The 15008-nt window shown below is 45.3% G+C and overlaps 1 protein-coding gene across 13 annotated transcripts in view; it reads left to right on the top strand.

Annotated features, from left to right (window-relative positions):
• prrc2b (proline-rich coiled-coil 2B) overlaps nucleotides 1-15008 on the top strand; it is a 46101-nt gene extending 31093 nt beyond the window's left edge. For 5 of the 13 annotated variants that reach the window (XM_083657869.1, XM_083657868.1, XM_083657865.1 and 2 more), the window contains exons 17-31: nucleotides 334-473; nucleotides 1260-1366; nucleotides 1492-1633; nucleotides 2821-2897; nucleotides 3540-4049; nucleotides 4778-4879; nucleotides 6030-6219; nucleotides 6295-6422; nucleotides 6546-6673; nucleotides 7030-7258; nucleotides 7928-8095; nucleotides 9501-9565; nucleotides 10508-10580; nucleotides 11141-11347; nucleotides 12612-15008. In XM_083657869.1, coding sequence (XP_083513995.1) covers nucleotides 334-473; nucleotides 1260-1366; nucleotides 1492-1633; nucleotides 2821-2897; nucleotides 3540-4049; nucleotides 4778-4879; nucleotides 6030-6219; nucleotides 6295-6422; nucleotides 6546-6673; nucleotides 7030-7258; nucleotides 7928-8095; nucleotides 9501-9565; nucleotides 10508-10580; nucleotides 11141-11347; nucleotides 12612-12779 — 2434 coding nt within the window. In that variant the 3' untranslated portion in view covers nucleotides 12780-15008. Of the gene's footprint in view, nucleotides 1-333; nucleotides 474-1259; nucleotides 1367-1491; nucleotides 1634-2820; nucleotides 2898-3539; nucleotides 4050-4777; nucleotides 4880-6029; nucleotides 6220-6294; nucleotides 6423-6545; nucleotides 6674-7029; nucleotides 7259-7927; nucleotides 8096-9500; nucleotides 9566-10507; nucleotides 10581-11140; nucleotides 11372-12611 lie in introns of all 13 variants that reach the window. The other 8 variants (XM_083657864.1, XM_083657863.1, XM_083657870.1 and 5 more) reach the window with 6 other exon arrangements.

Raw genomic sequence — 15008 nt, 5'->3', positions numbered from 1 at the left:
CAATTGTACAGGCCTGGTGGGCCCGCCAGGCCAACGAAGCCCCCGCCAGGCCTGAAAGAAATGACTAATAACATAAATGACTAATATGAATGAATAATGACATCACAATAGTCTAATCCTAATGTTAATATTCTCCCAATCTGGCTTCAAACGGCCAAAGATTTCCACTGGCAAACCGGAGTCGGTTTAGCTTTTGAAGTCCCTCCAGGCCTGAAAAAATGTCTAGGGGGAAACACTGTAAGTTGTACGTTTCAATGTTTTAATGATGATGCAATAGCCAAGCAGCAGCACACCCAACTGAAAGCTCTTTGTGCCTCCCTTTCCTGTTTCCAGCCGGAGCCCAGATGATTCAGGCCCAGTCTACAGCCTGGAGCAGCCTGAGGAGAGGGAGCCCGCTGAGGAGCTGAAGCCAGGCTCTGTCAAGTCAGACATGGCTGAGCCTCTGTCCCAGTACGAGCTCAACAGCTACCCACGTGAGTCAACCTTCTGAATCCACATAAATATACTGTATAGGTGGGTACCAGTGAAGGAGATGAGCACATTTTTTCAGTTAAATAATTAACTCATTGCTCATAATGTAATATTACTGGACACTCAGGGTGCACCATTCTGCAGAATCACCTGATACATAGTCATGTGAATCCTGAATTGTGTTTAGACACGCTTATGTCATTAGCATAAACTAGAATCAAGACTGTATTTTGTAAGGAAATGGAAGATTCTGTGGTGATTGAAGTTACGTCAATGCTTTTTTTTTTGCTATGCACTCTGTGGTGAGTGACGTTATGGCTTTTCTTCTTATAATTCTTCTTTTTCTTTTTTCTGTGAGCTAGGCTAGGTTTTTTTCTTCTCTGCATATAACTGGCACACACAGATCTGCCAAAGATGGGTTTTATGCACACACACACTATTCTTTGTCCACCACAAAGCTTTTGTCCAACACGGAAATTGGTTGTTACCTGGGCAACCTGTCCTTCAACTTAACTGACTGCCAAACATGAAATTGGTTCACATTTTTCGGCTAGTTATAGTGGAGTCCCTGCCTGTGATATTCAAGGCTTGTTTTGTCGGGGAAAGAAATCGGTTTCAGTACTTCAAAGTTACAGGTTTTATTTAAAATTTATATTTTTTTCCTCGCATTTCCTCACAAACAGAATACATCACTCACTTGCCCGACAGATGAGCCAATAGGTTAAATTGGCACCCTGTCTATGACCTACAGATATTTTTGTATTGACCACACGCCTGTGTTTTTGTAGTAGAGGCTGATGCAGTCTCAACTCCAGATGCGTACCAAGACGCTTTGTCCAAAAAGCAGAGACGCCCGCAGGAAGATGAGAGGAGGAGGAAGGAACAGGGAGCAGCTGTAAGTGTTCATTCATATCGAGGATGGAAAGCATCGTTGATATGAATTAGATTAGAATTTAAATTAATATGATGTTGATATGAACGTATGTGTTTGATAAGCTGCCTTGTTATTGCCTGTACTAGGTGGCAGTGAAGAACAGGACAATCGCATCAAAGATGCCCCCACGCTTTGCCAAGAAGCAGGGCGGCCTGGGCATGGAACCTCCTGAGGATTCACTTACCTCCAACAACCTGGGCACTGAGATCTGGGAGACCAACAGCTCGGGTAGGTGACTCCATGCACTTTGTCCTCAGCTGTGTAGTGGGTGTCCAATGAAGATCCCACTCCACTTCGACAATAATGACATTAAGGTTTATGTCACTCTGCAAATAGAAATACAGCAGTGCGAGTAATAATACACAGCTGTATTTAGTTTTTAATTTAATTATTTATTTGATCATCAATCAATTAAACATACATGCATGCTGTACGTACGTATGTACGTTCATTTAGTCTACTGCTAATTACACCCATGTGCAGCACATGGTAGCAGAGCTCATGAGGGGAGCGAGGCGCACAAACGGCAGCATTTTGTCTTGAGCGGTGAAACGGACTTGAGCGAAAGTTGGAGCGGTGCCGGATCTCCCGCTCCATTTTGGCTCTGGTACCGCTCGCTCACACCATGTCAAAGCATGTCTGGGTCCGACCCAGGATGTTCTGTTCTCTTGTTACATGATTCTGCCTCTCTCTCTGCTGTGTGCATGCAGCCGCACAGTGCTGCACTGCAGACAGGCTGCCTGCCTGTGTGGGTCTGTTTGATGATGCACACACACATGCAGAAAACATGCAAACCCCACCTTCCCACAAGGTTGTGCGGAGGTGTGTGGGTGCGTCTATTTGTGCTTTTGGAACATAACCGCTGTGAAACTATCTGAAAATAACTTCCTCTGCGATCACCGACTTCATTTGCCGATTGACAGCACAGCTCGCCTTTCTCCCTCCCTCCCTCCCTCCCTCCCTCGCTCCCTCCCTCGCTCGCTGGTGCCTCCTAGAGGCGGTGAAGAGAGCGCCACCTTGAGACGGGGCGAAGTGTAATCTGTGTTGAGCGCACGATGCGGAGAGAATGGACCGCTGAGCCACGAGCGGGAGTTCTCACTGCTCAGCTTCGCTCCCAAATTCTGCATAATAGCATTTTGATGTAGGAGACGGCACCAATAGAGCCGATGCACAATCACATTCAAAAGAGTTCTGGTTCCAGTCGGGTAATGGTGGCTTCAACACAGCAATAGTGGAAGGATAATGTGATCATTCATCTCTCATTGTCAGATATTTATGTGACAATGATGTTATGGATCAGCTTTTTTTAGGATGCTTATTTTTGGTATGCTGCAGTGTGAAGGTCGTACAGATGAAATATTGGTCTGTATTATCCACTCATATATTTATTAATTGTTAATAATTCTCCTCCTCAGCTCTGTCTGTTCAGTCATCCGGGGGAGACTCGTGGACTAAACAGGTGTCATACGCTGGGAGCGAGCCCAACTCTGAGGTACTAATTGCAGCTGCACTTTGGAGCATCCAACTTTAAATGCATCTTTGCTACATCTGCATAATATGTCTGCATAGTTATTTTGTTTCTTAATTATGCTTAATTTGGTTACAGCGTTATTTACCTCGCTGCTTATGTAATAATGAAGTTGCAATTGTAGGTCCCTTGTTAACCCATTGATACCTGATGCGTGTATATCCCTCATTTGTGTGTGTATCCCTTTAAGACCGAGGCGACTTAAAGGGATACACACACAAATGCTGCATCAGGTATCAATGGGTTAAACCAGGGGTTCCCAACCTTTTTTGTGCCGCGGACCGGACTGGTAGATGGATGGAAAAAAAAGTTGCGGACCGGTTGTCAATTTTAATTTAATTAAAAAAAAAAAAAAAAAAAAAAATTATAAACATAGGCTATAATATTATAGGCTGTGTGGTAGTTGAAACATAGTTTCAAGTTGACGTTTATTTATGTTTGTAGTTTGTAAAAAAAATGTTTGTAAAAAGATTTTTATTTTTATTTTATTTTTTTGACCGGGCTCGCGGCCCCGTACCAAATGCGTTGCGGCCCGGTACCGGTCCGCGGCCCGGTGGTTGGGGACCACTGGGTTAAACAACTTATTCACTTCTCTACCTGGCCCAGGACTCTGATGCTGGCCCAGAGCAAACCAAGGAACAGCACAAGCCCGGGCCCATCGGTAACGAGCGCTCTCTAAAGCACCGCAAAGGTTCTGAAGGCGTGGACCGGCTGGAGGGCGGCCCCATCACGCCCGTCAACGGCGTGGACCTGCATGTGGACACTGTGCTGCCCGTGCCTCCTATAGAGTTTGGCGTCAGCGCCAAGGACTCTGATTTTAACCTGCCCCCGGGTTCAAACCCAGTGCCTGTGTCCAACCCCGTCAACAAGCTTCAGTTTAACCTGCCCCCGGGTCCGACCCCAGTGTCTGTGTCCAACAACAAGCATCAGTTTAACCTGCCCCCGGGTCCGACCCCAGTGTCTGTGTCCAACAACAAGCTTCAGTTTAACCTGCCCCCGGGTCCGACCCCAGTGTCTGTGTCCAACAACAAGCTTCAGTTTAACCTGCCCCCGGGTCCGACCCCAGTGCCTGTCTCCAACTCCGTCAACAAGCTTCAGGATGTACTTGCCACCAATGTGAGTGATTCGACCCTCTGACTGTGGCGTCTTGAAACAAGACGGTCATGCGATTCCTCATGGGGACGATGAAAGTGTCTCTTTATTTTATTTTATTTTATTTTATTTTATTTTATTTTATTTTATGCTCTTATCTTTTGACTGGTGTCTTCAAACAGGGACATTGTTTGGGAAATGAGTGTAGTGTCTAAATTTGAAGATCATTTTCAATGACAGGAAATACCTGTAGAAGAAGAAATGTTCTCAGTTCGCCCATTAAAACATGATAGTAGGGACGGACATATACAAAGGTACACATTGTTTGCCCGTAGTGTATGACACACTGGACTGTGGCATTCCCGCTCGGTCTTATTCTGATCAATAAAATGGTGGTTACGGGATGAACTAATTATTTTGCTGCTTCGCAGCTTTGAGCATATATGGGACAAAGCTTAATAGGAGATATAGACTAGTAGATATTTTTTGCACTTTATTTTTAGCATCAATTAATTGATTCAAAGTTATTACTAATATATTTTTCTAGCTGATAAAACACACCTCCAACCGCAACGGTTTCCATTAGACTTGGTGTAGTTTTCCTTTCTTACGTATGACCTCAATCAGAACCTGGTCAACAGAAACGTAGTGAGTGTCCTTTGAAGATGTCCCTGCTTCACACCAGTAAAGAGACATTGATTTGCAAGTGATGAATAATGAACTTTTGTGGTGTCTGTGTGTGTTTTAAACAGCCTGTTCTTAATCAGAGCATGCCCATGTTGCGCTCCAACCACCTGCAGCCTGGAATGAACCTCAACCCCATCTCCTTCCCCAGTGCTGACCTCACCCTCAAGGTATTGCAATTGTAAACTAGTGCTGTCACGATACCAATAATGCAATAGTATACCTACTAGCGACGTGGCTAACGCTAGCAAGCATTGTGTTATACCTGATGACAGGCACTCTGTTAGTTAGCTAACATTAACATTGGAGATGCTTTAGCAGATTAGATGCGTTGCCTCCTCCTTTTGCTTGTATGCATTTATTACAACGCCTAGTACACATCAGCTGCCCTTGTAACGTTACAGCTTTGCCTTCCTCATCATCATCAGTATGAATGGGAGCTAGGGCTCTGTCTGTCCCAGTCATGACCAGCGCTAGTTGGCGGCCAATTTCAAAACGTCACTATGAATGAAGTTTGGCAACATTCAGCAGCTACACTGTGGCCAACTTCAGTGACATGTTCATAGCTGTTATGTCACGTTACTGCTGCGAGGAGCCGATGGCTGTACCCGGTCGGCATTTAACGTTAGTTACAAAAGCACGTCGACAGTTTGTTTTCTCACTGCCAGTAGCCTACAGTAGGGTTTGACAGATAGCTAGTCCGACCGGTGTCGGCACAGCCAGCGCTCTCGGTCGTCGCTGCTCGTTAAACGAATGGACGTTATTCTGATAAACTGGTCACATATTTGGAATGTTACCTTCGATTAAAACTTTAAAATAGTTTTAATCGAAGGTAACATTCCAAATATGTGACCAGTTTATCAGAATAACGTTAAAAGAATAACAGCTTTTTGGAAAGTCTAAAAAATGACTACGCTAGGCGTAATCTACTTCCGTGTCTAAAACGGAAAGACGATTACAAAATGACGTCATGCAGAAGCGTCCTTATATGGACAAAGAATAAGGGGAGTAGTTCAGTGATCATGTCACTGATGGCATCAGTGACTGATGTCATCAGTGATGTCATAAGTGATGTCATACATAGGCATTGTGACATAATCAGTGATGCCATTTTACATGCAATCTTTCAGATAGTGTAAAGCTGTGGGTGACCTAACGGAGCCGGATTTTTGAGTTACCTAATTAGGGCCGACTGACTGGCTAAAAACGGGGCTTTTTGTCTGTGATCCCTTCTGATTTGGGAGAAGAGCAGAATGCTAATCTGTCAGCGTTTTGACTGATGAAGCGACTCCACTGTGTGTCCTGCTTGTCTCTCTTCAGATGGAGTCGGCACGTAAGGCGTGGGAGAACTCTCAGTCGCTCCCCGAGCAGGGTTCACCCGGAGGTGCTTCAGGAGCCCAGCCTCCCTGCAGTGTGGGCTCCTCCAGTGGTGTCAGCTACAGCTCTTTTGGAGGCGTTTCCATGCCCCCCATGCCCGTGGCCTCAGTAGCGCCCTCCATGTCCATGCAAGGTAAGGTTCTATCTTATTAAAAAAAATATGTATAAACACACACTTGTTATGGGCTACACTAATTCCTTTGACTAGAACGGAACTTGTTTCCTTCCCCATTTGTAGGCAACCACATTCCCCCTCTGTATCTGGATGGCCACGTCTTTCCCAGTCAGCCACGCCTGGTACCCCCCACCATGACCCAGCAGCAGAGCTACCAGCAGGTACACACACACACACGCACACACCCACACCCACGCACGCACACACACACACACACACACACACACGTACGTTAACCTGTAAGCAGAACTGTCATAATGGTATATATATTTCGCTCTCTTCAGGCAGCCGCAGCCCAGCAGATTCCCATCTCCTTGCACACTTCCCTCCAGGCCCAGGCTCAGCTGGGGCTCCGTGGAGGTCTGCCTGTCTCCCAGTCACAGGAGATGTTCAGCTCGATGCCCCCTTTCAGGTACTACCACCTCGCTGTTTCAGGCTATTTACTTACTGGTCCCATTGCTTTGCTGAGTTTGTCGTTTTAGTCACATCGTCCATTTCAACATGCGGCGGCATGCGATGCTTGCAAACCCTGGCTGGTCTCTTTGTAAAGAGAGAGGGACTCGTGGGAGATCACTGGCCTATGGATGAACTGTAAAATGTGTTTGTGCCAGTGGACAACAGCATTGCTAAAGAGATTGCCTGGAATACATGATAGAATGGTTTAATGCGAGTGCGAGACTGTTTGACGCGTTGCGATCTCCCAGTCCTACTCATTTTATTTATTGTCTCCTCCACATCCAGTCATTCTGTCCCCTCGTATTTTCCCAGGTCCCAGGTTTACATGCACCAGCCCAGCCCCATGGTGCTGTCGGGTGGCGCCCCTCTCAAGGGGCCCTACTCTCCTTTCCCAGGCATGCAACCATCAGACATGGTCAAGTCCCAATCGGGCTCCCACTACCAGCCAATGAATGGCAGCCAGCCGCTGGTCTATGACAGCCAGATGAACCAGGGGCCTGGAATGGGCTCCTCCCAGCTCATGGACTCCCAGCTCATCCAGGTTAGTGGACAACTTCAAAGCTGATAATACTGCAGTCCTCTTGATCCTCCTCTGACTTGTTATCAGGGTTACATGCAAGCTTAGCGGCTTTCACACATAAGCCCCATTAACAGTATTATCAGTCACCATACACCTTAAAGCAGGGATACTCAACTTGCTTTGCCCGGGGGCCACTTTTGTGAAATGATAGAAGGCCAGGGGCCAGTTAAAAAAACAAACTATACATTTTTCTGTGACGGATTGTAGGTTTTTGGGGTGTCAGCCGGAGTTTAGTCTGACAATGTTGTGCACACCGGATAGTTAGTTCGGTTAAGTTAGTTAGGTTAAGTACATACATAAGCGCCTGGGTAGCGAGCAGACAGCGGTATTTGACAATTTAGCAGCTAAATCATAGATTATTGAAAGATATTCCATATTCCAGACTGAAATGTTATAACAGAAGTGGAGTATTGGCCAGAATGACATGAACATTTGGACACTTATTCAGCGGGTATCTTGCATGTTGCGTTCAGGTGCACTGTAAAAAAAGAAATTTTATATATTTTTGCAATTCCATCGCGGGCCACACAGGGGGCACCCGCGGGCCGCATGTGGCAAGTTGAGTATCACTGCCTTAAAGGAATGGTGCTATGTCCACTAGTAATCATTACATTACCTCTCTTGGCCCAGGTGACCATGCCTCTGCCTGGCTCTCAGCTGCGCTATGGCTCTGCCCAGCAGCACCTCATCCTGCCCCAGTCCATCCAGCTGCAGCAGGGACAGAACCTGTCGGTGGGAGCCCCGCGCCGAATGCTGCCCCCCGGCTCTCAGCCCCCCATCATGCCTGGCAGCCGAGAGGTGAGGCCCACTTGGTTTAACCTTTAATCAGCCATGGTTAAAGCTGTGCTGTGCTGGCATGGGAATAGACCTTTTTCTCTACTTGTAGACATGGAGGAGGTAATTGTCAGCTTCATGCCAACTGGAGGCAGAACGGGGGTTTAGCCTCACATACAACTTATGTATTACTTTTAGTGTCTGCTGCTTTTTATGTTGTGTAAAAATTTGAGCCCGACCGATACTGGATTTTTGAGGCCGATACCGATATTGTGGAGTAAAAAAATTCCGATATCGATATATCGGCCGATATTCTTATATTATTATACACATTATATTACACAATGTTTTTGCAATGATCCCTCAAATATCAAACACTTGACAAAGATATGACTTGAGATATGTAATGTAGGCAGGATATTTTACAGCTTATCAATAAACTTTGTCCAAAATGACATCAATGCAATGAAACAGTAAACTGAACTGGGAATTTAATAATTATAATTAACTAGAAATACAAAAGCAACAAATAGAACAAATATAAAATATAACTTGAATTAAGAAAAAATATCAAATATATACAACATGTTGTTTATGACTTTAAAAATACAAAATAAAAAAATATCTGCATATCGGCCAACATATCGGCCGATACCAATATATCGGTTATCGGCCGATATCGGATATCGGCCGATAATATCGCTAGACCGATATATCGGTCGGGCTGTAGTAAAAATGGCTAATAAAGAACGGTGTCTGAGAATGATGCATCTTGGAAGATCGCTGCAAGCTTGTTCTGCTGCATGCAACAGCTCTGTCCTACGAATGCATAAAGGCATTACATGTTAGACTGGGTATGTGCGGGGGGGTACGGTGGTGCAGTGGTAAGCGCTGTCGCCTCACAGCTCGAAGGTCCTGGGTTCGATTCCCACCTGGGACGCCGTGAACGCTGAAGGAATGCGTGCCCATGTCCTCGAGTGCCCACCGCCCGGGTGGGGTCGTCAAAAGGGCCTTTCTGTGTGGAGTTTGCATGTTCTCCCCGTGCCTCCCGGGGGTTTCCTTCATATAGGAACCCCTTCACCAAAACATGCAATATCCCGGTTGCTGATGTGGTGCCTCCTCTGGTCATGAAGGGCGCCTGTTCGGAGGGAGGGGAACTCGTTGGAATAGCGTGATCCTCCCACGTACTATGTCCTACCGGTGAAGCTTCCCCTGTCAGGTGAAAAGAAGCGGCTGGCTAACTGCCCATGTCTCGGAGGAAGCATGGAGCCAGTTTTCGGCTCTCCCCAGATCGGCAGAGGGTGGAGCAGCAACCAGGATAAATATAAATTAATGGGGGGTAAAAATGGGATAAAAAAATCAGAAAAAAAAAAAGCCTGGCTATGTGCTATATTGACGATGCATCTCTCAACACCCCCCTCATTCTCAGGGCTCACAGATGGAAAAAAGCTTCCAGTTCTCTGACAAGCCCAACTTTTCCCCAGGATCCTACAGGTGAGGGTGAAACGACTACTGAGAATGATTAGTTTCCAGTCTGTTCATCTCACTTCAATCATTTTTATTGGAGCAAAATGGGATTGTCAAGCAGACAGACTGACCAACTGTCATAAAAACCTGTCATAAATGTTGCACGCACTTGACATTTCGTATAGTAAAATATCACGGTACTTGGCATTCGTTACGATACGATATATTGCCCACAAAATATCGCGATACTATGCTATATCGACCCCCCCCCCCTAGTATATACCGCTAAAGCTGCGTTCACACCGACCTATTAAAGTTTTTCGCTGGCGTCGAGTTTACATACAAAGTCAATGCAAACGAGCGATTGAGCGTATATTCGCCTGGGAGAAAAATCGCTGGGCGTCCGAGCGACAGAGACAGAGCGATAGGGAGAAAATTCGCTCGTCGCTCGAGATGAAATATCCCAACTCGAGCGAAATTACGCTGGCATCAGTCGCTCGCTGTTCAACGCTGATTGGCTGCCGTGTGAGAGTGAGTCAAGGTTCACACTGGCTTGGAACAAACCGCTAGTTTATTGTGTGGCAACAAACCGCATTGACAGGCTGACAGCTGACATGAAGTGAAGTCTGTACTACCGGTATTTAGCTCGCATTAGGAGCATGCTGATAGGCTTTAGCTTGTAAACAATGACTGTGGCTCGTAGTGGACAAATATCATGACATTGCGTAACGTTATAGCCCCCACATGTCCGTCAAATCGTGTGCCTGTTGATGAGCGATTTAAACAGAGCGACAGAGCGATTCCAAAGGGTTGAATCAAGCGACAGAGCGAAAAATAAATATCTTGGTGTGAACACAGCTTAACTCTCCATCAGAGAAGCGACTTCACTCCCTCAAGGGTCAAGTGAGGTCAGTGATGCAAATTGGTAGTAAAACTATCCTGGTTTCTTTTCTCCCCGTTCCTCCACAGGCCTGGTTCTGCCAGCCCCAGCGGGAAGCCCTCTGGACCAGGGGGTCCCCTGCCCCCTCATTACACTCAACAGGTATGGCACATTGCTCACACGCTTATGTAAAAAAAAAAAAACTGTTGCCATGATTTTTTACAATGATGACCAAAACACTGGGCTGAAAAACAATGCTGCTGTGCCACATGTCAACATGTCTCATTGTTTTTCTGGACGAGTTTAAGCGCTCACGTGTGCGCATGGCCGTCCAGCAAAGTGGAGCCTGCAGTGTTGACGCTCTGCGGTGCCCCCTCCCGCACCAAGGTTCTAGGAACGCCATAGTCAAGTCATCCACACGCCCACGCATTGTCACATGATCTCTTGTGCTTAGACAATGGCAACAATGATTTCCTGTTGGCTATGAATTACCACAATGTCCAACGTTTTACTACTGGAGATTGTAGAATGTATCAAAGTCAAGATATATACTTCAACCCGCAACCCCTTCTTATTGTTGCTATTACCAGTATTTTCTGTCATTTATTATCATTGAAAACACTTGATGGTGTGCTAATTTGCTGTATTTTCATCACCCCCCCCCACCCCCCCATATTCACAACTCCTCCCCCACCCACCCCTACCCCCCCCCCGATTGACAGGTCCCACCTCCTCAGGGCAGCATGGTGATGCACATGCGCCCCCCCACCCAAGGCCCCTTCCCCACCCCCATTCAGAGACCTGTCATGCAGGTCAACAAGGTCATCATCCGCTCCCCCCCTTACCCCAACCCCGGGCGCGAGCCCCCCCACTCTGCCCCCCCTTCAGCCCCCGAGCCCTGTGTCAAGGGGCCAGAGGATGGCATGAAGGTGAGCCACCCACTGTAAATATAGGTAATTTCATTTAATCCATTTTTCTTTTTTCTTTTATTTGAGCAAATCAAAAATGTGAATGTGTCTCAATGTGTCGTTGACTTTAAAGGGATAGTTGGTATTGTTTGACGTGGGGGTTTGTACGAGGTACTTAATGATAGTCTGTATTACCTACAGTAGTTGGCGGTCGGTGCGCTCCCAGTTTGGAGAAGTAGAGAGCAGAGCCGTGGACCAGTTTTTTTTACTCTCAGGAGTTCCAGGAAGTAAGGTTCTGGATTAAGGTCCTGGCTGTTCATTGGCTAATGAGTCACGCATTTTGGTCCTCCGCTGACGCCACTCTCTCTCTAAATTGCTCTGGTAGAGAGCAGCAACACAATGTAATGTCATGTTGTGAGAGGGCTCGGCAGCAAAACGTATCCAGTGCAACAGCAATTTCTGACCCAAACAGCGATCTGTGTCAAACTTGGCCACGCCCACACATACGTAATTCATACGTATGTGTGGCATGCTGCTTAGGAATATGGAGGTTCTACGGTCGAGAAGATCTAGTGCCAAAAGAAAGGGCTGTTTAACACCAAGGTAAAGCACTGGAAATATTTTGTGAATAAAGCGACCTTATTTTAGGTGGCTAAAATACCATTGGCTGCTGGCCCCACTCACAGCATGGCATTGCTTTGCGTCTGTGCTGCGGCTACTCTCCGCTTCTCTCCAAACTGGAAGCGTGCCGACCAAATCTACTACTGTCTACTACTATCTACTAATGCATACAACCCCATGTCAAATAACCCCGACTATAAGTATTTATAGTATAGTGTATTTATTAAGCATGCAGTTGTAGCTGAATAGTCTTGAACTGCAATAATACTGTAATGATATCTATAGTGGGGCTGTAGTCAGTTATGACTGATCGGCTTTGATAAGTTGCTAACATGTCTGACATTTTAAGTGCTGTACATATGATCTGCAATAGTGTAATTCCATAGTGATAGTGTAAATCCATTGTTATTGATGACGATGTGTGTATACAGTATATAGACTAAATAGAATTATATTGGGATAATATCTTTCACTTGTAGACAATGATTATGCAAACTGTTTGCTTGGATGTCTTAACGAGTTCTCTCCACATAGTAGCAGTTAACGTTAAATAATTAATTAACCTTTTCGTACATTGAGAAGGATGTGTCAAATGTGAACAAAGTTGTGTAGCGTCGGGGCGACGCTCCTGGTTTGAGTAACACTTTGTCTTCTCGCGCTGCAGAATAAAACCATGCGGGACGTGCGCAAGGCAGTGGGCGAGGGCAAGGCGCCCTCGGGGGTCGTGACCAGCAGGCTCCAGGAGCCCCTTTCCTCCGCGGGGCAAGCCAAACCAGCACGCACTGGAGCCATTAAACCCCAGGCAGTCAAGGTGGAGGAGGGCAAGGCATAGCACTGGACCTTAAACTCCTCCCCCCCACCACCACCACCACCACCCAACCTGTCGATAGATGAACCCCTTGCCCAATGTCTGAGCCTTCTACAACCCACTGCACCCCCCCCAAGGCGCCAAGGCAAACGGGGCACACATGCAGACAGGCAAACTGAACTATCCCCTCTTGTACTGTCGGAACTGGACACGATTATTTCACACCACGTATAGAGATATATAAATATATATATAAATATATACATAGACACAAACACTCTTCTAAGCAGATCTCTTCAAGGTCCTCTTTAATTTATTGTTGTTAGTCCTTTTTTTAAGAGGGGAATAAAGGTAAAGAGAAAAGATATTTCTGTTTTTGTGTTACACTCTCCAAAAGTGGGGAAATGGAAATGGCCAACGCAGACAGATGGTTCACCTTGCCAAACTGTATGTACTCCCTCTTGATGTACTGTGGCCCCCATAAGACCAGGCAGACACCTGATGATACAAGTCACCGCGAGAAGCTAAGTCTATTAATTGTTTTTAAACACATGAAATGCAGAGGGGCACTTTTTTTGGGGGTCATTTTTCATTGGCATTTTTGCTGGTAATTATGGCGTTTTAAACTTTTTTCCAACTCATCACCTATTCAGCCAATTGGTAAAGGACTTTGTTTATTCAGAAAGAATTCCATAACTCAAATTTGAGGACATCATTGCGCATAAACACGACAAGAACGCATCACCATAAAGACGCATCTTCCCGGGTACTTCACACAGCTCATGAACTGTGACAAATCTGCTTCAATTGGTAGAAAATATTTGTCAGCTGTTTTTTTCCCCCCCCTTTTCGAATTATGTTCTTCGCTTTACTGTTTCATTGCTCGCTCTCCTGTATGTAAGCAGAAGCAAAAAAGATGGACATTTTACCCAAATCATGTTGCTTCCGGAACTTCACTGGCGTTGATGCGGGCGTGTGCATGTGACGTGCTGAACTTGTGTAAAACTTAACCCCGGACTCCTACCTGGAACCTAGCAACAAGACTGTACCTGAAGTCAGTGTACATAATGCTGCCACAAGAGTGTGTGGGTTTTGATCAACCAAGCTGGCAACAATTTTGGGCTTGTTCTTGTAGTTTTGGGGCGTGGGCGGCTGCATTCATAATTACTGTAAAGGACCCCCCACATAGCTGATTGAAATGTTTGCTTTCTTATTGCTTTGTTTGGGTTGTAATGAAATCAAAATGTCTGTTAGATGAACCATGTGATATAAGTGATGATTTTTACATCCCCGTGGCCTATAGTGTGTTTTTCCTTCTGGGGCTCCTGAAAGACCTTTTTTCTTCTAATTCCGTTCAAATCCAGCTTAACCGAAAGGTGGAGAGAATTGTGAAGAAACAGACTCACCACCAAACATTTTTGATTATTCAGCTTCTGGGCTCTGAGGTGGCACTAGCAATAAATGCAGCCTAACTATAATCACAATCAGGGTCCAAACTTATTTTTTCTGTTAGAAGTTGTTGATCACAGCAGAGGGGTGTTTGGCGTTTGCTTGTTGAATTAAAATACGATCTTTGCTTAATGCTTTTTTTTTGTGAGCGCTGCAGTTCCAGCGGACAACGAAGGACTTTTAAAAGTGTTTGTTCTATTTGAAAAATGTGAAGCTGTTGGAATCATGATTTTCTTTTTTGTAACGGACAAGTCATTTTGAAACTCACTATGCCAATGTCATAACTGGTTAAATGTTACTGCTTACTATTACGCTCCATGACACTACAAAATGTTCCGATTGATCTTTTGACAGTGTTTCACTGGTATATATGTATATGCATACTTAACTGTACAGTCAAACTTTGTCAGCGAGGAGAGGCTTTAAACCATGCTTCATTTTAGATATTGTGTCACTAAATGATGTTCTCAGAGTAGGCGGCTTTCACCTGTCGATAGGTTTATCTGGTCTTGGAGTGTTTTTTGCCTCTTACCCCTTACTACAGAGGATTCTGATGCTACTCATTGTACCTGCACCAAAATGTTGCCCAGATACTCTTTTTTTTTTTTTTTTTTTTTTTTTTTTTAAAGATCCATATTTCATTTTGTCAAAAGGACCAGTGCTTTCCAGAACTGATCCGGCAGTCTATTTATCCTACCCGATCTTTGATCCTTTCAGATATTTGGTCATTACTCTCCCTTTCTTTGTTAAAAAAAAAGAGCTTATTGAAAGAAAAGAAATAAAGCAGTTGTGATTTCTTAAATC

The sequence above is a fragment of the Poromitra crassiceps genome (assembly GCF_964638095.1).
Source record: "Poromitra crassiceps genome assembly, chromosome: 21".
NCBI lineage: Eukaryota > Metazoa > Chordata > Actinopteri > Beryciformes > Melamphaidae > Poromitra > Poromitra crassiceps.
This window is presented reverse-complemented; position numbering and strand designations above follow the sequence as displayed.